The sequence below is a fragment of the Uloborus diversus genome, chromosome 6, assembly GCF_026930045.1.
Source record: "Uloborus diversus isolate 005 chromosome 6, Udiv.v.3.1, whole genome shotgun sequence".
In the NCBI taxonomy this organism is placed as follows: Eukaryota; Metazoa; Arthropoda; class Arachnida; order Araneae; family Uloboridae; genus Uloborus; species Uloborus diversus.
The window spans coordinates 200,549-223,710 of record NC_072736.1 but is presented as its reverse complement, the minus strand read 5'-3'; the positions used below and the strand labels follow the sequence as shown (position 1 = coordinate 223,710).

Here is a 23,162-nt window from a genome sequence, read left to right as displayed (position 1 = left end):
AAAATGTAAATATTATATATGTGTGTATATGTGTATTCCTAAATAACAATGATATTAGAAAGAGATATTTAGACAGTATAAAGTAACCAACTTATTTCTGACTGAAAATTGATTAAAAAGAAAAAAAACTATGATGAATTTTTATGATTTTTTTCACGAACTTTCTTTTTACGAGCACTGGTTATAACGAACAAATATCGCAGTCCCTTTTCGCTATAAGCGAGTTCGACTGTATTATGATCGATGTTAGAATTATGTTCAAAAGACTTAGAAAAGACTTAAAAGACTTTGTAATGAACAAATTACTTTTGAAATATATTTAGTACTAGTGGTACCCGCACGGCTTTGCCCGTTGTTGAAAATTAAAAGGTCATTCGGTTCGCCTGTATAGTTACAAATAATGGCTGACGAATTTCTCGCAAGTTGGCTATGTTCATTCGCTCTCCCATTCCACGTCATGGTAATTTCGTAATTGACTTGTCTATCTTATGATAATTTTGCTCCGGAAAGTGTTCTTAAAATTGAAATAGAAAAAGAATAAAATCGAATTTTTGAAAAATCGCTTCAAGGTGCACACCCCCATGCTACAAACTAACTTTGTGATAAATTTCATGAAAATCGGCCGAACGGTCTAGGCGCTATGCTCGTCACAGACGTCCTACAGACATCCAAACAGAGAGACTTTGAGCTTTATTATTAGCAAAGATTTATAGTTTTCTCCTGTGATCTATTACTTTTTCTTTTGACCTCACAATATATAAAGCACTTGCTAAGTCTTAAATATGATATTTTTCAGTGCCATTAAAGTCAAAATTTATGTACAAAGAGAAGAAAGAATTACTTGTTCTTCAAGCTAACGAAACACAGTTTACGATCAACAAACTCGTAGAAAGACTAACTTATGATTCATTAAAATTCAAACAGATGGGAGTAATAACTATAAAATTTATTCATTATTCATTAACGTACACCTCGAGCTATAATAACATCTTATTGCTCAAATTTCGAAACTTCTTAATGAAATTAGCTTCAAAAATCTCATTGTATTTTTTAATATAATTTACGAACATTAAAAATGCTCGTGAATAATTTAGTGTTTACTATATCCCTTGATTGTGGCTGTATCAACCAAACATTAATTATTAATCAAATCATAAAATTCAGCCTCACTGTTGATGCATTCAGTTTTATGAATCATAAAGCGAGTTTTTTTTTTTTTTTTAACGCAACCAATAATTAGCAATTTAAAAGAAATTTTCTGCTTTTTAATCATTTGCACGCAAGCTGTGTTCGTAGTTTTATGAATATGAGACATACATTCAATTTTTAAAGAGTATTAAAATCCAGCGATAGTTATAAATATGACACGGTTAATGATTTGAAAGTTGTATTTCCTCCCGTATATTTATCATTGATTTGTTTTGCTAATAGATGAAATGAGAGACACGTCAGCAGAACATGCACTTTTAGTTTGTGTTTGGAAAAGCTTATTCGAATGAGAGCTAATGGTAATTTGTATGCATTCAATAACTGTTAAATATAGTTAGTGGGACTCAAAAGGACATCTACTTTTGCATCCTTTTTACAAAAAATTGCCCAAAAATCGGCCTTAATTTCCATTTTTCTCACCCCCAAATGAATGTTGAGTTTTTTTTTTTCAACCCGACCACACGTGGATATGTGCCTAGGAACGTACAGACACCCGAAATATCCATTTTGGCGATCCCAGAGTTATTTACATTGAGTTTTCTCGTGACGTCTGTATGTACCTCTGTATGTGCGTATGTGCGTATGTATGTCGCATAACTCAAGAACGGAATGTCCTAGAAAGTTGAAATTTGGTACCTAGACTCCTAGTGGGGTCTAGTTGTGCACAATACTTTTTGGTTGCATTCGTACGCTTTAAAGGGGGTCTTTTGCCCCTTTTTGGAGGGAAATCATTGTTAATTTCGATGTAAACTCACGTGGTGTTATAATTTGGCGGACACTTGGCGATATATCGCCAGTCTTTTGGTCGCCAAGTTTTGTTGCCAACTTGGCAACACATTTGGCGATTTTTTATATAATTTTTTTTTTAAATCTGGTTTCAATTTTGTCACTGTTGGTGATATTTAGAGAGTAAACTATTGAATCACATTAAAACTGTCAATAATGAGAAAATGACATTAAATTGGAGTAAAAAGAAGTCATGTGATGCACACATCAGCTCGTTTTTCTTAAGTGCACTATTAGTGAGCCTTTTACTTTGTGACTGTCTTTCACGTATTTTCTCCTTAATTAGGGGGACCCGGGGTAAAATGGGTAGCCGGGGTAAAATGGGTATAGTTGCATTTTTCTTCATTTTATTCTACTGGACAACATTTCTTTAAAATAAAAAAATATGATGAAAATGTTTACATATCAGGCAACATTTTGAGTTGAAGAAAAAAAAATCTAGCAACTCATTTACCAGGCTTAGCAACAGTTTTAATTTTCAGAACACAAAACAATGCATTTATAGTGAGTGATAAACTTCTTTCTAAAAAAAATTACTGGAAGATTTTCGGAAGTTTTTTATTTGGATTTGATAGAAAAAGAATTTTTCTACAGAAAACTCAAAAAATAAGTAAATTTTAATATTTACAAAAATTTTATAGCACTTTTAGTTGTACGGGGTAAAATGGGTATAGCCAACATTTTCGAGTTAAAGACGTTGAATGCATGAAGATTAAAAAACTTAAATTATCTTTGCAAGACAAATGTTAGATATTATTCATCTTTTAAACTAAAAGTATGTTTTTAAAAAGTTTTATAAATAATTACTCTGTATTTATTTGTTTTATTTTAATTACTTTGACTTACGCCAATTAGTACTTAAAGGTATTACATTTTTCGATTTTTATCGATATAGTTCATGATTACTGTACGTTAGTAATTTACTGTAAGTTTATTATGTATATGGTTCATTGATACATATTAGAAAACATAGTAAGTATTGATAGCTAATAATTGATAGCTTTTTAATTTCCTTTTAAAACTACCAACCTCCCATGCTCAGAACATAGTCTAAGTACAACCTCACACACAATCACAACAGAATCCTTATGTCTCATAGCAAAGTTGTACTGAATAACTAAATCCTCCTGCTATACCTCTTGGTTCAAAGCCATTTTTTAGCACTGGTAAGGAAATGAAAAATTTACAAAAAAAAAAAAAAAAAAAGTAAGAGTCCAAACAAAGGTGGGAGAAGTTTTAATTACAGAGCAGGTGGCAGCAAGATTGTACACAAACAGGCAAGAGACAAACAAAAGCAGAAAAAATAAATACACATAAATTAAATAAATTTAAAAAAAGACATAAACAATAATTGATAAAATAACTAATGAAGTAGGAGTGAAAATTAGTGGTTCTCCTAGTTGTTCATCCCAGCAATTGGCGACAGGGTCGTTGTTAAATTTGGAATTCAAAGGTTTAATCACTGAAATCTCAGCTGAAGGTGAATATACTGAGAAGTTTGCTAAAAAATCATCTGCCAAATTATCCTATGTGTTCCCCACAAGAGACAACATTGATGTTGTGCAGGTATCACAAAGTTGTAGCAACTAGTATGTTGCTTGGCCATCACGAAACTTTCTTCTATATTTTTCTTTTTTCTGATCCCTCCCCATGCTTGACGAGGAAGCAATATTCCCAACAAAAACAAAATGACACATGCAAAAACTTGACGACTGTCCCAATGTCTGAATTATTGCAAAAGCAAAGCAAAGAGCGAAAATTGAAAGTTATTTTAAAAGCCTTGCTTGAATTAATTACAAATATTTTATTTGTTAACAAACATAAGATGGCAACAGTTAAAAATTTTAAATCATTGAGATAATATTTCCTATCATTTCCATACAATTAAAATCACGAGAAATACGCAGACGACAATCTATTACGATTTATCTTTCTTATTGTTGCATTAATAAAAATATTTTTATTCGAAAAAAAAAAAAATCAACACCTCTTGGAGCGATCGGCGTCAAAATAGAACCAAAGCCTGTTTACATATGGATTCACATATATTCCAAATTTCAACCAGAACGTAGCATTACTTCTTGAGATAGGGCACTCAAAATGGAAAAAAAGAACGGGTGATTGCGCTACCCCCTTTTTAGCTGTTGACACCAAAATAAAATCAGCTCTTATACCCACTAAGGGCTACTTGCCGATAAATTTTTCTTTCATTCCGTTCATTATTTCTTGAGATACAGCAGTCACAATTGACGACAAAAACGTTCTATAGCTCAACCCCCGTTTGAGTTATTGACACCAAAATTGAATCAGCACCTGTTCCTGTTAATACCAACATATGGACCAAATTTTGTTTGATTCCGCCAGTTACTTCCTGAGGAATAGCAAGCACGCGTAACTCGAAAAACGTCCCATTGCTCCACCCCCCTTGGAGGAATTCGCGCCAAAAACTAATGGGCACAAGTTCACATAGGGGCACATATGTGTACTAAATTTCGTTCGATTTCATGCGGTAGTTTTTGTTGTAGAGCGGCCACAAAAAACTGGTCACACACAGACTGACACACATACATACACCTACAAACACATACACACAGACAGACAGACATTTTCCAAAATGGTCAGAAATGGACTCAGCACACCTCAAAACGTTCGAATCCGTCAAATTCAGAGAATTCGAAAATTTGCACGAATCAATATTTTCTTCTATATATTAGATATAGAAGAAAGTAAAAATATTGTATTCGCGAAAAAAATTTCACTCAAAAATCGGCCTTAATTTCCATTTTGCTCACCCCCGAATGAATGTTGGGTTTATTTTTCAACCCGACGACACGTGGATATATGCCTAGGAACGTACAGACACCCGAAATATCAATTTTGACGGTCTCCGAGTTAATTACAACGAGTTTTCTCTTGCCGTCTGTATGTACGTATGTGTGTGCGTATGTGTGTATGTATGTCGCATAACTCAAGAACGGAATGTCCCAGAAAGTTGAAATTTGGTACTAATACTCCTAGTGGGGTCTAGTTGTGCACCTCCTTTTTTTGGTTGCATTCGGATGCTCCAAAGAGGGTGTTTTGCCCCTTTTTGGGGGGAAATCACTGTTAATTTCGATGTAAACTCAAGTGGTGTTATAATTTGGATATTGCCAGTCTTTTGGTCGCCAAGTTTTGTCGCCAACTTGGCGACAAATTTGGCGTTTTTTTTTAAATCTGGTTTCAATTTGGCCATTGTTGGTGATATTTAGAGAGTAAACTATTGAATCACATTAAAACTGCCAATAATGAGAAAATGACATTAAATTGGAGTAAAAGGAAGTCATGTGATGCACTCATCAGCTCGTTTTTTAAAATGTTTGATAGGTTTTTAAAATGAAGCTGCGAAATAATTTCAAAATTCGTTAAATATAAAAGCCATCAACATCTTCTTAGGAAATGCGCGTAATGAATATAAACTACTGATTCTGTTCTGTTAAGTCTTGGTTCTCTGTTCTTTTCTTTTTTATTTTTTTCTTCTCCGCAGTTAATAGTAAAAGCCACTGTGTCTGTTGGCTGGAAAAAAAATGGAAAGCCTCAAACGAAGCCAACGTGCCTCGAAGGATTAACTGATGCTGTTTTTGAGGAAATATTAAAAACATCTCTGATAAACCCTGCAGTCAGTAAAATTGATTTTCTGTGATTAGATCTTCGTCGTCTAAGAAATGTATACAGGCAAAAATATCACAATTGTGTATTGAATATTTAGGGTTAAGACGTCCGGGTTTTGTCAAGACAGTCTATATTTCATGCCCCTTTCCGGGTTCATGTCCGCACTTGAGCAATGTCCGAATTTGACGATTATATTCGAAAAATGTTACTACAAGAAAGCTGTGCTCAAGTGTGAACAAAACTTCAAGGTGCAGGAAATCATCACCGTTCATGTTGTATAATTATGCGGCACGAAAAAGCTGCCTCGAGTATTCGATTGCCTTTGAATGCGCTTGGCAAAATTAAAATTCCTAGTGCAGTTTCGCTTCGCAGAGAGACCAGGTGCCTCCATCTGGTGGAGAAATCGGGTTCAGAAGCTGTGTGGCAATGGCTATCCACCGATAGAGGTGCCACACGAAGAAATGAATGGGGAATGCTTTAAGTGTGCAATTAGAAACAGTTAAACAACTACGTTTGCCAAATTTAAACTTCTTCTGACGTACTGCAAAGTATGTTTTCTGTGAACGCATTAGAGGAGACAATACATCACTCAAGTTTGAATATTTCTATGTTCTTCAAGATTTGTGAGAGCTTGCATTACACTGATAAAAATTCAGGAACCTTTTACAATAAATATTACTGTAAAATGGAGCGTTTACAGTACAGAAAAAAATACAGTATTGTACCGAAAACAATAAACGATTCCAGCATCAATCGATGCACCACATGACTTACAATATGAAGCAGATAACACCGTACTTCCCCTCACTTGATGTGTCCCAACTCGTATGGGGGGAGGGGGGGCAGCAAAGCCGCCTGTCAGTCCAAAGGTATCAAGATCGAACCTGATGCTCGCATTTTGCGTTCTTTGATTCTCGTTTATTCTACCTTGAAATTTTACAGCAAAATAGTATTTTACGGTAAAAGTTACTGGCGAAATGGATACCAGTACCATTTACCGTAAAATTTCAGGATTTTTTCCAACAGCATTTTTCTCTTTTCGTACAGGTGCTGTATCAGAAGTGATGTCTGCAGATGGTGTTACGGAACACATGACAAAAATAAAAACGGTGAAGGATCGCCTCTTGAAAGACTATGACAGAACGATCCGCCCGACTATGGGCGAGTCTAACACCACCGAAGTCAGGGTGGGATTCATACCTCGACAGATCATTCACTTCGTAAGCCTATTTTCCTCCTCTTCCATTGTTGCAGGTTTTAAATGACTTGGTGCATATTTTATTACTTTATACTTATTTTTACTCAACTATCACAAGGCAATATTCAGTAAATTACCGTCCATTAGCCAGGGCTAAAGCAGAAATGCATGAAATACACCGCCAGCTCAGTCATTTCCAGCCGAGGACTGCAGTTTCGTGCTTATTAGCACTCATCAGCCCGGCATAGGAAAGTGACTGAGCTGGAGATGGAAAACCTCTTAAGGAAGCCAAGAGTGCCAAACAAACTTGTAGCTAATATAAAATCAGCACAGACCAGACGAGTGACCATGATGGCGGTGTATTTCACGTATTTCTGCTTTAGCTCTGGCTAATGGGCGGTAATTTACTGAATATACCTTGCCTCGCGTTCAATCTTCGAGTTGAACCGAACCATTGCTTCGGTCACTCGTCTGGTCTGCTAATTCTATATTAGCTACCAGTTTGTTTGGCACTCTTGGCTTCCTTAAGAGGTTTTTCATCTCCAGCTCAGTCACTTTCTATGCCGGGCTGATGAGTGCTAATAAGCACGAAACTGCAGTCCTTGGCTGGAAATGACTGAGCTGGTGGAGATTTCATGTATCCGAGGCAACTCGAAATATTTCAATTTGCTGCAAACATGTAGAAACTAATGCTAAGAAATTTAATGTTGTACTAATATGTTTAAGTTCAAGTTTCCTTATGGGTTTTATGGGGCAGACCTTGAATAATGAACAATTTTTCAACATATTTAACCCGCCTCCCTCTTTGTCACAAAGTCTCGTACTTCACCTTACCCCCTTTCCTCTCATTGTCCCATCTCACGTTCATTACAAAATTTACAAATATTTGTATGATGTCACCAGTGACGAAAGCCTCATTCTCATATCATGCCCCGATACGCCGTCAAACTCATTGACTTGATTTTATCGATTCCCGAGAACGAAAAAGTCAAAAATAAGCTATTGAATAAAAAATTAGCAAAATTTAATAACCAGAGAGCAAAATGATTTACGCTTTTACTTTTCTCATAATTCAAGTTCATTGTTAACTTTGTTTGAAATTATTCTATGAAACAAAATGTATAGAATCGTAATCAATCGGGGAAAAAAGCAGGACCTATGGGAGGGGTCCGGTCCCCTCCCTTGTGTGCGCCACTGGATGTCACGCTTCTTGTTTACTCCCCTTCCCCCATGTCACAATTTCACAAACACCCACTATGACCTCTATTTGTTTCAACTTTTCCGTTTTAAGTTATAATGAAATTGATATAGCCCTTATTATATTTATATCATTTGGATGAAATATAAGCCTCTTTTTGTCTTCAGCTATTATTCTATCTTGTTCATCTTATTAGGGGGTCGAACTATTTCTCTGACGAAAATACTAAGATATAATGAACCTAGATAAGTGCCGTTATAGATCATGTGGGATAAAATTTAAAACCATCACTAGCAGGCTTCGGCAGCCGCCTCTACTAATCCGCCTACGGCTGTGTACTTCGGGAGCTTCGCTCCGTTCTTGTCACCTGAGGCAGTTCTGTTAGCGAAAGAACTTTTAGTGGCGTTTTTCGGACAAAAAATTTAATTGACATAAACTGCATTCAATTAATGGGAAAAGATTAAATAATCATCGCATCTATAAATGTGCCTTACTTAACTCTCTTTCGTTCAAGATCGGCTTTTTCTGCAGTCGAACTAGTCACTTACGCTGTAAGCGGAAAAAGAGGGAGAGAAATTATAGGCAACTTGCCATTAGCAGAAACGCGATTTGCCGAGAAGAACAGAGGTGGAAAAAGTAAGTTTTTAATTAACATCTCATTTTAATTAAAGTAACTGAAAAACGGAACCTGTCTAAACATGATGTCCGAAAAAGTTCAAAACTGTCGATACCTGGTTCGATGTAGGATGACATACGTACATAAATACTATCGGATCTTAATATTATATATGATTCACAATTTTTGATGAAGTCCTGAGAGAAGATTTCGCTCTTTGATTCCTGGATATTTTATTTGAATACACCGCAAACGATATTTGAACTAATTTCCAAATAGTTAATTTCTACTTCTTCTTTAAAGTTAATTTTTTCCAAAACCTGTATTTAAACAGAAAAAATCTGTAAGTTACCTTTCAGTTGGAGGCAATGTTGTCGTTGTTGTGTGCCAGCTAGGCTCACAATTTGGGGTGCGCTGCTTAACTTTTCCAACTGAACCGTAATTTGGTGTGAAATCCGACTTCTACAGTACACACATGCCATAAGGAGCCGTTTGTAGAGTAGGCAACCATTCTCTGCACAACAACAAATTAACACAAAGAAAGGACAAGGACAGGAGAGAGAAAGTACGTCCACACCCGAGCCGGGATTCGAACCCTGACCTGCGTGTCGCAGTCAGACTTCTCTGACCATTTGACAAGGCAAGCAGCTAGTTGGAGGCAATCAAAAGTAAAAAAGAGCCGAGCTAGAAATTTTAACTGATTTTAACTCTTACTACTGTCTGACTACGGATTGTATGGAAAGACAAACATCCATTTCACAGCCGGAAATGGACGAATCTATTATTTTTTACTGATATCAGCTGCAGAAGCAGAGTCTCATTCAAATGAGCGGAATACGCGCTTCAAATTTTTACTTTTCCCCCTTATTCACATAGATTCATCTTATCTGGACGTTTGAAAATTCCTTGCAATCCGTGGTTGGACAGTACCTTGCGTTTACTTTTGACCCGAAAGTTTTGTCTTGATATGGCCTCAATTTTTTGTGCCGTTTGTTGTTGTGTCATGCTCCCCCCCCCCCTCCTGATCCAGGGCACCTAGAGCCCCTGACATAGTCCAAGGACACTATGTCGCAGATGTAGAGTTCCACAAGTCCATGCTCCCCTCACTTCACTGCAGCACCGCAAGCGCTAATACATTCAAACTATGATCAGGTAAAGCAGGACGGAAACAAGGCCAAATGAAAAAATCTCGGTCTACAATTTCATACATTTGGTATAGCCAATAGATAATCTGGTCAAGAAAGTCTGTCCGATTTTGTGTTCCTGTTTGTACAGAGACATACCAGGGTGTTTATCGACATACTAATTAATTATTTGGTTTCTAACGTTTTCGAAGGTTCAGTCAGAAAGTGACGTGTATAAAACTGAAGCTTCCATAACAAAAACCATGTAACTGAGAACTGAGCCCTGATGAACTGACAATTGAGTCTGTAATCGCTCTCTTTATCCGATACTGAGAATTACAGGAATTATTCTTCTTTTTTTCATGTTTAGAGTTTAACTTTAAGCTTTTCGTTTCCTTTCCAAATCTATCTGACGGATTTTTTTCAAACTGTTTATGCTGGGCCAAAGTAAGTCGTAATTTTTATTTTAGAAGATATGTTGTTATTGTGAAATGTTAAATAAAAACTCTAACAGAAATGAGAAGTACATCTATACTACTACATAAAGTTTTAAATAGTAGAAATACATGAAATACACCGCCAGCTCAGTCATTTCCAGCGAGGACTGCAGTTTCGTGCTTGTTAGCACTCATCAGCGGGGCATGGGAAAGTGACTGAGCTGGAGATGAAAAACACCTCTTGGGTAGCCAAGGTGCCAAACAAACTGGTAGTTAATATAGAATTAGGACAGACCAGACGAGCGACCGAAGCAATGGTTCGGTTCAACTCGAAGTTGAAGACAAGGCATGGTATATTACACACTAGAGTCAAAGTGGTATGCGTTTACAGTAAGGGTTCAACACTTTCATTTAGAACTATGTTATAGTTTATGGTTGACATTAGCTCGAATAACTTAGAAGTTTTCAATTGGTTTCCTGAGGTAGGGATCTATCACATCTACATTAAAGCCGTGGCGTCAATACGGGGGGGGGAGGGCGGTCCACTCGGGTGTCACCCGTCCGGGGGGTGACACCCTAAGTGGAATTGCAAGTTTTTAAAAAAAAATAGGAAGCTAAAAGGCATTTTTAACGTAACAAGTTTGAAAATTTTTCAAATTTCTATTTTGTACATCAGCCCACTTAAAATTTCGTTGTAACACAAACGTAGTTGTTTCTGAAAATTGCATGAATTTCATGTTTTCATAATTGGGGGGGGGGGGGTGACACCACAAATTACCGCTCCGGATGTCCCCCATGCTAAGTACGCCACTGATTTAAGTACAACTTTATTTTAACTTAAAAACCCTGTGGCACGACAGCCCGTGATGGCCAAGGCCTATTGTGCCCAACTCAGCTTTCTTGACCAGGGGGCTCTGGGGTGCAAGGCAGATGTTCCGGTTAGGTGGTCAGCCTGACGTGGAACCCCCAGTGTTTGGTTCCCAAATATGATTGGTACTCATTTTATCGACACACTGAAGGGATGAACGGCTGAGTCAACCATGCCCGATCCGGGAATAGAAACCGGGCCTGTAGCACGGAAGCGCGAAGCGCTACCACTAAGCCACTGGGCTTCATTTCAACATAATAGTTGGAGCAATTTTTATGTTGTAGTGTCAGGAATAGAATTCTTTAGCTTAATATTTTTTTCTATCAATTACGTCACTTGATTCAATCTTTTTGCTGCAAACAGGATGAAGAAGTCAGCATACTCTCATTGGACTCAGTCATATGGATGGTAAGTAGCACATTTATTTACCGTTTAATTTGATATATTATTTTGTAATTTATTCGTTGTCGTTATTTGAAATGAAACATCATTCAACATGTTTCAATGTGACACAAAATGTTTCGGAAAAGCATGCATTCTCACAAATGCATCGCTCATTTTCGAAGACTCTTCAATTGTTAGACACATTTTGTCGTTTTTCGACGATTTTTTAATCGATGAGTAAAAAACTCCTGTTCAAATCTGACAAACTGTTTGTTATTTAGACGAAAAGTTTACTCATTTTGACAGAAAGCTTAATGGGAGCAATTTTCACGAAGATTTTTCTTCAAATACGACGAAAACTGAGTGAGATTTGAGGATATTTTTCTCAGAGTAACTCTATAAAAGTTCGATAAAATTTTCGCAATTGAATCCGTGATTCAATAATTGGTAACAAAACTATCCCTTACGCATTTTACGTCATATAAATGTCAGACAAAGTGATTCATTAGGTTTTGACGTCCTTTAAACTAAAAAAACTCGTGTCCAAAAATAAACTATTGAAGAAATAATTTGCAAAATTTAATGAAATATATTTAATGAAATAAATAACCAGAGAAACAAATAATTTACGCTTTTACTTTTCTCATAATTCAAGTTCATTGTTAGCATTGTTTGAAATTATATATGTACAAAATGTATAGAATCGTAATCAATCGGGGAAAAAAAACAGGAATTTGACGATATTTTTCGAAGTAACTCTATACAAGTTTGATAAAATTTTGCAATTGAATCCGTGATTCAATACGTGGTAACAAAACTATCCCTTACGCATTTTACGTCATATAAATGTCAGACAAAGTAATTCGTTAAGTTTTGACGTCCTTCAAACTAAAAACTCGTGTCCAAACTTAGAGGTCAGAAAAACAGCTCTTGTCCTGATTCAACCTCCTGTAGCTGCAACAAACCGTTTCTGTTCATTTTATAGGGGTTGAAAATCTATCATAAAAGTATTCCTAGAAATCAGTTTTAGTTTAAATTATTCGCCTTCGGATCCAGCTGGTTGGTTGTTGCATATTCTTTTAGTTTCATTCGTTTGGCTAGTTCCCTCATGCTAAAGACATTTAAAGTTACCAAAAATGCTAAATGAAACTTAAAAATAAGATTCAACTCATTACTTCGTACGCTTCTACAGTATATTTAATGCCAAAAGTTGAGTACAGAAACAAAAATGTTAATTTCTGGGAGTAAATCTGACTTGGCAACCTACGGGCTTCGAAAAGACCTACTGTCCAACCACGGATTGCATGGAATTTCCAAACGTCCAGATAAGACGAATCTATGTGAATAAGGGGGAAAAGTAAAAATTTGATGCGCGTATTCCGCTCATTTGAATGAGACTCTGCTTCTGCAAAAGCTGACATCGGTAAAAAAAATAATAGATTCGTCCACTTCCGGCTGAAAAACGGATGTTTGTCTTTCCATACAATCCGTGGTCAGAAAGTATTTGACTTTTGTCTCAAACTTATTTAAAGTATGATAAATGAAAGGACTCCGACTACTGTTCACATTTTTGCTGAAGACCCCTTGAAGTATTATAAGTTTTGCATTTAAAATAAGTTTTATCTTATTATACTCGTATCAAGCTCCTTTTCCACCCGGCCCCTATTGATGCTGTGCCCCCTAGCTTTTCCATGGTGCCCCAAAAAAGTATGACGACAGGCACTCAAACCAAAAAATGCTCCACCAATAGGAAAGCTGAATTTTGCTCAAAAGTATGTAAGAGCAACTTTTGAGAGTACATTTAACGCTTACAGAGTTGAAGAAAATGTGCATTATTATTATTATTACTGCAGATTTTCACTAAATACGATAGCGTGTTACACATTTGAATCTTGCAATTTGTGAAAAGATCTCATCAAAAACAACCCTGTTGTAAAAATTTCCCCGCCAAGAAAACCTTAACTTTTCCGCACAAAAAAGAAAACCTGCATCCTAAACCCAAAAACCCTCAGCCATAAAAGTTATGATATCTAGTTTGCCCGCCAAGTATCTGCCGAACTATCATCCTCCCTCTTCTCCTTTTTCATCACAGATACTTCCATTAGAACCTCCTCCCACCTTCAACTCCTCAGAAATATGGATAGATCTTTTAAATTGTTTATCTTGTTTGGCGGGAAGCTTTTTGCTCACCAAGCAACCACTTCACTTTGAAAAGCTTCGCCGCCAAAAGAGATAAACAATTTAAAAGATCATATTTCTGAGGAGATGAAATGGGGGAGGGCATCATGGAAGAGGCAGTTGTGATAACTAGAAAAGAGGGATGATAACTTTAACATACTTTTGGCTGAGATAGATAGAATACTGTTGTGAGATTTTAAAATGAGGGTTGTTCCTGATCATTGCATTGATAGTATTACTTTGTCTGTATTTTTAGAATTGAAAACTTGAAGTCAGAAAATTTTCAATTGAAACAACGCTGTTTTGTGTTTTTAAGGAACAATAATGGCTAGCCTAATTTTACGTCAAGTTATTTTCTGACTATTAAGATTCTATGTTCATTTTGCGAGAATTGGGCGGTTTAAATTTTATTGCAATCCTTGTATCCTCTCTGTTGCAAAGAAAACTTCTTGAATAATAAAATACTGTATTTTAAATTATATTGTTTTCGAGTATTTTACAACTTCGCAATAAATTCTATTACAGTTTCTTTATTTGACAGATTATTCAACATTTTCATGAAGGTTTCTTTAAATGTTTTACAGCTTGAGGGCTATTTTAATCTAGCTTTTCACTTTTTGTTTAACTACATTTTTCTTAAATCGTAGATTATTTTACGTTTTATGGGATAATTTGAATTGTTTGGTGATTTATCTTTCTCTTGATAGAAGTCTTTGTCTTGTTTAATACCTAGTTTTGTTTAAAAGTTCATTTAAAAAACGAAATAACGCATGTTATCACCAAGCAAAAAAAAAAAACTAAGCCATTAAATATTTTAAATTTGAATGTGTCAGAAGATCTATGCAACTTTACTCGATGTCAAATCGCGGATATCCCAAATTTGCCATAGCGAATGCGCATGTTGCGCGCGGACTAAGCTCATTAAAAGTCTTGCTTAAATTAATTGCAAAAATTTTTCAGCTAACAAATTACTGCAAAGCACGGATATCCACACACGTATTTCATATATTTTCAATTCATTATGTGTTGTTTGTGAAAAATCCATTAATTTAGAAAATAAGCAAACCAATAAAAAGTGCTATTTTTCGCTTTCAATTAAAAAGTTATATGTGCCGTATTCATATGCGTACAGTTTCATATAATTTGTCACGTAAAATATTGTAATGGTTTAACCCCAGTTTCGCGCCGACATTTAAAATTTCTTCCCTCCATAAATATATCAAAACTGAAAAACAGGGGGAAGGAAATTTCGTATCGGCAAAACTTTGGGGGGGGGGGGAGGACAGCATTCTAATCTCATTCATTAATTTGTTTCTCTGCTTAAGTATAAACAAACAACGTAGCTCATTGGGCTTTCTGTTTTCAGATTCTAAGTCTGCGCGCATGCGCAGTCGCTGTGGCAAATTTGTGATATCCGCGATTTAACGTCTAGTTGCAACTGTTGGATATGTTTTATTAGTCTTGATTGAATTTCATTTCCAAAGACAACTTTTGAATAATTGTTAGATCTTAGATCTGTTCTAGCATTGCAATTGCAGTCAGAGATTAACAAACCCTATAAGCTGAGAGTAAGTACACATGAATTTAGGGGAAATTAGTGATTTTCAAACTTCAATTACTCTGGCCCATGATGTCCCTGGGGGTTGAATTTTTGTATATGTACTCAATGGCCCCCCAAGAATATGTATACAAAAAATCATTACCGTAGCCCCCCGGGGGGCTGTGATAGAACCCCGGGAAGGTACAATTTGGGGGGTAAAAACGAGGGGGGAAGGGGAGGGGGGTCAAATGGCACAAAAGGCACACCAGTAGGGCACAAGGAATGTGTGTGCGAAATTTCAGCTTGATTCCTTTTTTCGTCTGGGCTGTAGCCCTGTCAAAGAAAGCGAAAACTTTTTTGAACAGCGATTTTATAACTTTAATACCTCCTCCCCCTGATGGTCCTGGGGATTGTATTTTGGTTTACGGCGTCAGGGGCCACTAGAGATTGAGTGTACCAAAAATCAACTCCGGGGGTCTTCATGGGGCTGAGATACAGAGGGGTGAAAAACCCAAAAAACCCCAATTTGTTCTGTCGTGTAATCTTGTTCTTGGTCGCTTTTATTATCTTTCTTCTTTGGCGGTGGATTTGCTTCTGTTGGCTGCTGACGTTTGGTTTCCTTGGCGGGGCGGGACGCTCCCGCGAACCGTGATGGTCGCTTTTATTATCTTTCGTCTTTGGCGGTGGATTTGCTTTGTTGGCTGTTGACGTTTGGTTTCCTTGGCGGTCCCGCGTCCCGTGATTTCGGATGCCTTTTTACTTTCTTCTATATCTAATGTATAGAAGAAAGTATTGGATTCGTGCAAATTTTCGAATTTCGAATTTTGACGGATTTGAACGTTTTGAGGTGTGCTGAGTCCATTTCGACTATTTTTGGAAAATGTCTGTCTGTCTGTGTGTATGTGTGTGTGTATGTGTGTCACGTCTGTGTGTGACCAGTTTTTTGTGGCCGCTCTACAGCAAAAACTACCGCATGAAATCGAACGAAATTTGGTACACATATGTGCCCCTATGTGAACTTGTGCCCATTGGTTTTTGGCGCGAATTCCTCCAAGGGGGTGGAGCAATGGGACGTTTTTTGAGTTACGCGTGCTTGCTATTCCTCAGGAAGTAACTGGCGGAATCAAACAAAATTTGGTCCATATGTTGCCATTAACAGGAACAGGTGCTGATTCAATTTTGGTGTCAATAACTCAAACGGGGGTTGAGCTATAGAACGTTTTTTTGTCGTCAATTGTGACTGCTGTATCTCAAGAAATAATGAACGGAATGAAAGAAAAATTTATCGACAAGTAGCCCTTAGTGGGTATAAGAGCTGATTTTATTTTGGTGTCAAAAGCTGAAAAGGGGGTGGCACAATCGAATGTTCTTTTTTTCCATTGTGAGTGCCCTATCTCAAAAGGTAATGAAACGTTCTGGGTGAAATTTGGAACAAATGTGAACCTATATGAAATCAAGCTCTGGTTTAATTTTGGCGCCAATCGCTCCAAGAAGTTTTTTTTTTTTTTTTGCGAAACTACAATAAGAGAAATCGTAATAAACTGTCAACTGCGTATTTCTCGAGATTTTAATTGTAACGGAAATATTATCTCAATGATTTAAAATTTTTAACTGTGGCCATCTCATGTTTGTTAACAAATAAAATATTTGTAATTAATTCAAGCAAGGCTTTTAAAATAACTTTCAATTTTCGCTCTTTGCTTTGCTTTTGCGATAATTCGGAAATTGGGACGGTTCTCAAGTTTTTTGTGTGCGTAATTTTATTTTTTCTGGGAATATTGCTTTCTCCTCAAGTATGGGGAGGGGTCAGAATTCATTAGAAAAATATGGAAGAGAGTTTCGCGATGCATGGCCACAACATACTTGTTTATATTTGTGTTGCTCGCCAATGTTCTCAAAATTTAATTTTTAAAAATTTAATCGGGCAATTTTTTAAATAAAATGTATTTTGATACATAATGCCACAAAAATTAAAAACTATTTATGGGTTTTAAAATTTTAATATGAAAGTACAAATGTCATATTAAAAAGAAACAAATTTAAAAAATCTTTAAAGCTGGAGATTCCTAACAAATTGTACCGGAAGTATGACATTTTCAACAGAAAAGTACACATTACTAAGCTAATTTTTAATAAATTTTACTCTTTGACTTTATTTACGAACATATTCCATATTGTTACATTACAATAAAAATATGTAAGTGTTTTCAAAGAAAACAAATTTTTGATGAAAACGGGCAGTCAAAAATGAATACTTGTACGCTAAGAATTTTAGATGAATATCTCGTTCCTGATCTATAAAAACTGCTGTAGGTACAAGGACTTCTGAGAAAAAAGCAATAGTATTTATTTGTTACCTTAAAAAACAAGCCTGTGAATTTTATTTGGAAAACTTAGCATGTTTTATGACATTCTCACCTCAAAATCTGTAGCATTCTTAGATTTATCTGCAAAAGCAAACAATATTTGTTTTTTATTCAAGACTTGGACGGATTCAAGACTTAAATGGGAAACATCAGAATACAGCGGCCTGCTGCAAATTCCAACCAACTTCATATGGCTACCAGACTTGACAGTTCATAACAGGTAAGGGTCATCATTTAAAATCGCTGTAGCACATCTTAAATGCTTTATTTACTGGAGGAATTTAGTGACTTTAAGTTTTCATAAACTTTTAAACTTTTTCCGCTGGAAAGAAATTTATAGTTGCCTCTACCAAAGCAATAGACTGCAACTTACAATAAGGCGGTTTAGTGATCATCTTTTCCTTTTTTACAGAATAAAACATAAGAATTAAGTGAAAAAAATAATCTTGATGTGCTTGTGAATCGTCTTTCTCATCAAACTCTTTAATGAATTTAAAATTTAACCCCTTAAGGTACAATTTTTCTGTTTCAGAAAAACTGGCAAAAAATGATCGATTTTTTTTTTTTCAAAACAGTAAGTGAGTATATAACTATAGTGGAAGTTTTTTTTTTTTTTTTGCAATTTCAGTTATATGGGTAGGAGGGTGACTAGGGAATGGAAGATGAAGTAATAGGTATTTCTAAGAAAATGGAAGTTTGGACAGTTTGATCACTTCTTTGTTTTGAATTTCTAGATATAAACATCAAACTAAATCCAATTGTCATACTTATAAGCATAAAAATGGCTAAAAATTCAATTAAATTGAATATATATATTACCTCTGCCACACAAAGTAACTGCTTTGTAATAAAGAACTACTAACAAACTTATGGCTAATTTTAAAAAATTCACGACATGGTTTATACAAGACAAATTGCTGCATAAGTATTGCCATTTATGCCTAATAAGTTCAACTATTGTGCACTCTACACTGTTAAAAATTCAGAAAACTTTTATAGTAAATATTATTGTAAATGGAGTGTTTACAGTACAGAAAAACATTACAGTAAATTGTACCGAGAAAAATAAAAGATTGCAGCGCCAATTGATACACCACGTGACTTACAGTGCATTCACGTATTTCTGCTTTAGCCCTGGCTAATGGGCGGTAATTTACTGAATACACATAACACTGTATTCCCCTCACTCATTGTGTCCCATCTCGTATGGTGGGCAGCAAAGCCGCATGCCAATCCGAAGTTTCTGAGATAGAACCTGCTATTCACATTTTGCGTTTTTTAACTATTGTTTATTCTACCTCAACATTTTACAGTAAAAGAGGATTTTACAGTAAAAGTTACTGGCAACATGGATGCCAGTAACTTTCACCGTAAAATTTCAGGATTTTTTTTAACAGTGTTTTTATTTTTACTTGAACGAATCTCAGACGACCATTGGAAATACAAGATGCCCGTATGACACACGGGCAAATGTGTTAGGTGGTAAAGCTTGCAAAGATTTTTGAGCTACCACTAAAATAGGAAACATTTGGTGGAAAAAGAAACGTGAGCTAAAGTGGACGAAGATGCAAAACATTTAAAAGAAATCTGAATGGAACTACCAAAGTTGTCCAAAGCGGAAACACCGACATATTTTGGCCTTCCAAATGAAATATTTTACAAAAAGATAAATAAATCCATTCTATTTCTTCGTTGAACAGGTCTTTGACTTGTGAACACGAAATTGTTGGTCCAAAATATTAATTAGGATGAGTAAAAAAAAATACTTTTTTGAAACATAGTTTGGAGAACCTACGTTTTGGACAACAGGCTCTGTAAAATATGGTATTCATATAAAATAACGCTGATTTAAGTTTAATTTAAAAGTTTATTTAGAGTACGCGTATTTGTTTAACCAAAGGGGAATTAAAAGGACAAAATAGGAAAAAATCACCTCTGTTCATTATTGTTTGAAGTAGGAATTAGTTTCCAGTTGCAAAATAAATATTACCGTTCAGTCCTCAAAGAAATAGATCATTTTCTCCTAAAAGCACCGAAACTCTGAACCCCTCCCCCCCCCCCCCCCAAACCTTGCAAAGGTTCTTCGCATTCTCCATGGCGCAATAATTAGCTAGTGATCATCGGTTTAATTTTAGAGTGTTTCAAAAATTTCTCCCCAACTTCGAAAGGAAACGGGGAGAGAAAGAAAGTCGACTAACGACTCTAATTCTTTCGACCAAAAATCAGTCCAACTCCGTCTCTTGACTGATCTGCATCTGCCCTGACAAAGTTGCGGACTCGGAGAGAAAATGACCGACTCCGATTCTTAGAATATTAAAGCCATCAACTCCCAACTTCGGCTCTTTTACCCCAAAATCAGTCCAACTCTGACTCTTGACTGATCTGTCCTGACAGAGTTGCGAACTCGGAAGAAAAATGGCGGACTCCGACTCTTAAACTTTTAAATCCTTCGACCTCCTTACTCCGATTCTTTTACCCCAAAATCAGCCCAACTCATTGACTCCGCAGTCCTGCTTGCAACAAGTGTAAAGTTCGAGTCTGTGAATGTTTCCTGATCCTTCGTTGTGTGATTGCAGCCACAGCCGCAGTGTGAACCCAGCCCAGGACGTGCTGGCAGTGGTAGAGCCCAGTGGAAAGGTGTATTGGGTTCCGCCTGTCCTGACGCAAACCACTTGTGCCTCCGACGCTATCAACTACCCCCAAGACGACACCACTTGCAAGGTTACCTTTGGTTCGTGGGCGCACGATGGATGGGAGATTGACTTCCAGAATGATGATCATCTTTACATGGCGGAATTTGCTAATATTAACCCCAGGTATGTAATATGCTCAAAAAATATGACTCGCCAAGATTTCGAAAAGTTATTTTTCTAAATTTTTTTAAAAAACGTCAGATTAAAAACTAAAGTATTGTCTTAAGTAATGTGATCACAAAAATTTTAATGGTAACAACTTGTCATTCATTTATCTATTTTTAAAGAATCTGTTAATATAAGTTTATCAACTAAGGTATGCCCACCAGTAGTGGTCAGTGCTTCGGTACGCACACCAGTAGTGGCCAGTGCTTCAGGGTGCTTCAGTAGTAGCCACTTCAAGGTTTATACAGTCGAATCTCGATAACTTGAAGCTTATAACGCTAATATTCCTTTATCCCAAAGTTTTCAACGGGTCCCAAACTCTTGAGACTGTTGCTGAAAGTTCCCATAGTTCGAACTACCAATAACTCGAACGTTTCAGTCGGTCCCTTGGAACTTCGAGTTATTGAGAGTTGACAGTATTTAAAAAAAATAGGATTTCAGCTCTCCCAGTGTGCAGGATTCAAACGTGCAGGAGGTAATACCAAAGAATACTATGGTTGGTAATACCTCCTGCAAGTTAATGCACTTCTGAATCCATAGGGCGACCTCAAATTTTATTTTTTTAAACATAAACTCTAAGAAGCACTGGCCACTACTGGTGTGTTTTCCTGTAGGAAAAATTAAATCTCTCTGGCACTCACACATATAATAGACGATCTAAAGGTGTAGATAATCAGTTTATTCGATGACGGCACCTGAAATGAGTACATTTAAATATGAACTGATTTTAATGACGTTCTCCAAGAGACTAGCTGATAAACTACACATTTAGATAACCTACCTACATATGAATGCAAATTGTTAAATAAAAGTGTATTTCAATGCGTCTCATGTATTGATGCAGCCACAATTTACCATCTGGGTTCGGGGGGGGGGGGAGTTAGCATCATGTATATTAACTACCGCTTTTAAATTGGTAATTTCTATTAAAACTTAGAGTTCTGATGCCTCATGGGTCCAGCAGTTAGAGCCATAGCCACCGCTGGCTATCAATTACCCTAATAACACGGGTATAATAGCCAACAAAAAAAAAAGAAAGAACCTGCCACTTCTCCAGCGTTATAACGCAATCCGAAGACTTCTCGCCAAAATGTAGAGATACAATGTTTTATTATATCTTTTCATTGGCGAAGGTACAAACTGACTAACTACGTAGGCTAATCGTTGAAAAAGATTTTTTTTTTTTTTTTTTGAATATCTTCCATATTTCCAGTTTATTGTGGAGTAGTATGTGGAAATGAAATGGTCAATTTTTCGACAAAAAGTGAACTAATATCCTACATATTCAACAGGGTTCAATCTCTTATACTACTACTGTGCGAGTGATAAAACGCAGCATGCATAAAGACTTTTGATCCACGACATTTCAAGAAATAAAGGGAAAAAGAGGGATTCCCTTTTAAAGGTTCCACTAAGAGCTAAACGATTTGCTGTTGCTAGTTTTCGACTGGAGACTAGGCATTGGTATCTTACAAGATATTTATATAGGTTCAAGGGCACCCATATGCAAAATTTTAGGGGGGGGGCTCAAAAATTTTCCCCATGGTTTAGCAGAATATTTTACCCATGGAAACCGATGTCAGTACAGATTAGAGATATTAAAATTTGACATTTTTAATACTTTATTCATTAACGGCTGGAAAAGAAATTTTTATATATTTTTGCAAGGAAACAAACACTAAAAGCAAGGAAGTTCTCATTTCTACGAGGGAGCTTGAGACCCCCCCCCCTTGCCCTCTTATATTGGTGCCCTTGAATAGGCTTCAAATCTTTTCGCCTCTAACTGTGTCTAATGTGGTAGAGATGCTGTTATGAATACGTTCCACCATAAAAAATGCCCTGGAGTGTCTAAAAATTCGTATGGTAGGATTTGGCAAACAGAACGGGAAATGAGAATATCTTTTCCTGATTTATGGACTTTCGCTGACTTTTTCACATTTTTATTAGTGTCCATTTTTTGCGTGTACATTTGTTTCAAGATATCACCTGTTGGGTCAACTTCGAATGTAATTGCTAAAGATGATAACACCACGCATCTATTCCTTATTTACCACATCTTTTTCCTTGACAGGTGGGAGTTAATAGAGGAAAAAGCGAGACTACACCGGAACGTGGAATACTACGAGTGCTGTCCCGAGCCCTACCTGAGTGTAGAGGTGATCTTGCCTTTGAGGAGGCGCCCTCCGCCCGAAATCGAAGCCACCCGTGCGCCCTGCATCCTTACCACTGCCCTAGCCCTCGCAATTTTCTGGTTGCCACCGGACTCCAACAAGAAACTACCGTTCGGAGGAGCCCTCTTCACTATCCTCTGCCTCCTCCTCGTCTTTGTGGCCTGGAATACCAAGCACCCCCTAGCGGTCACTTACGCAGGTGAGAGATGATGGTAATTAGAGTTACGGTAAAGTTTGACCACGGAGAGATGACGGATGACCTTGAAACCGAAACATCGATTGTATCATTTGTAATAGGTAGAAGCAGCCACAAAGCACCAAGTAATAAGAGGCGATGAGTAACACGACAACAACGTGCATAAAGTACAAATAAAGTAATAAAATAGAGTTAAAAACTCAGCAAGTAGCTGTTTCAGGGCTGTCAGATGCAAGCCCCTTCATCAGTGCATAAAAGAAGAACGGAAAGTCCACACAATGTAGACCGAAGGAAAAATGAACAAAAATGGAAGGTAGCAAAGTAAATAGAAATGGAAACCGGAAACACATGCGTCACAGAACAGCAAAGACACCTATAGTGCGGA

The 23,162-nt window shown here is 36.6% G+C and overlaps 1 protein-coding gene across 1 annotated transcript; it reads left to right on the top strand.

Moving 5' to 3' along the window:
* Positions 1-5,926: 5,926 nt before the first annotated feature.
* On the top strand, positions 5,927-22,780 carry LOC129225205 (neuronal acetylcholine receptor subunit alpha-7-like; the record flags this gene model as incomplete). Its single annotated transcript, XM_054859772.1, has 6 exons — positions 5,927-5,996; positions 6,691-6,863; positions 11,448-11,492; positions 17,669-17,772; positions 20,129-20,368; positions 22,482-22,780. Coding segments are annotated over exons 1-6 (931 nt in total), but the record flags the coding sequence as incomplete, so codon positions are not given.
* Between the last annotated feature and the right edge of the window lie 382 nt (positions 22,781-23,162).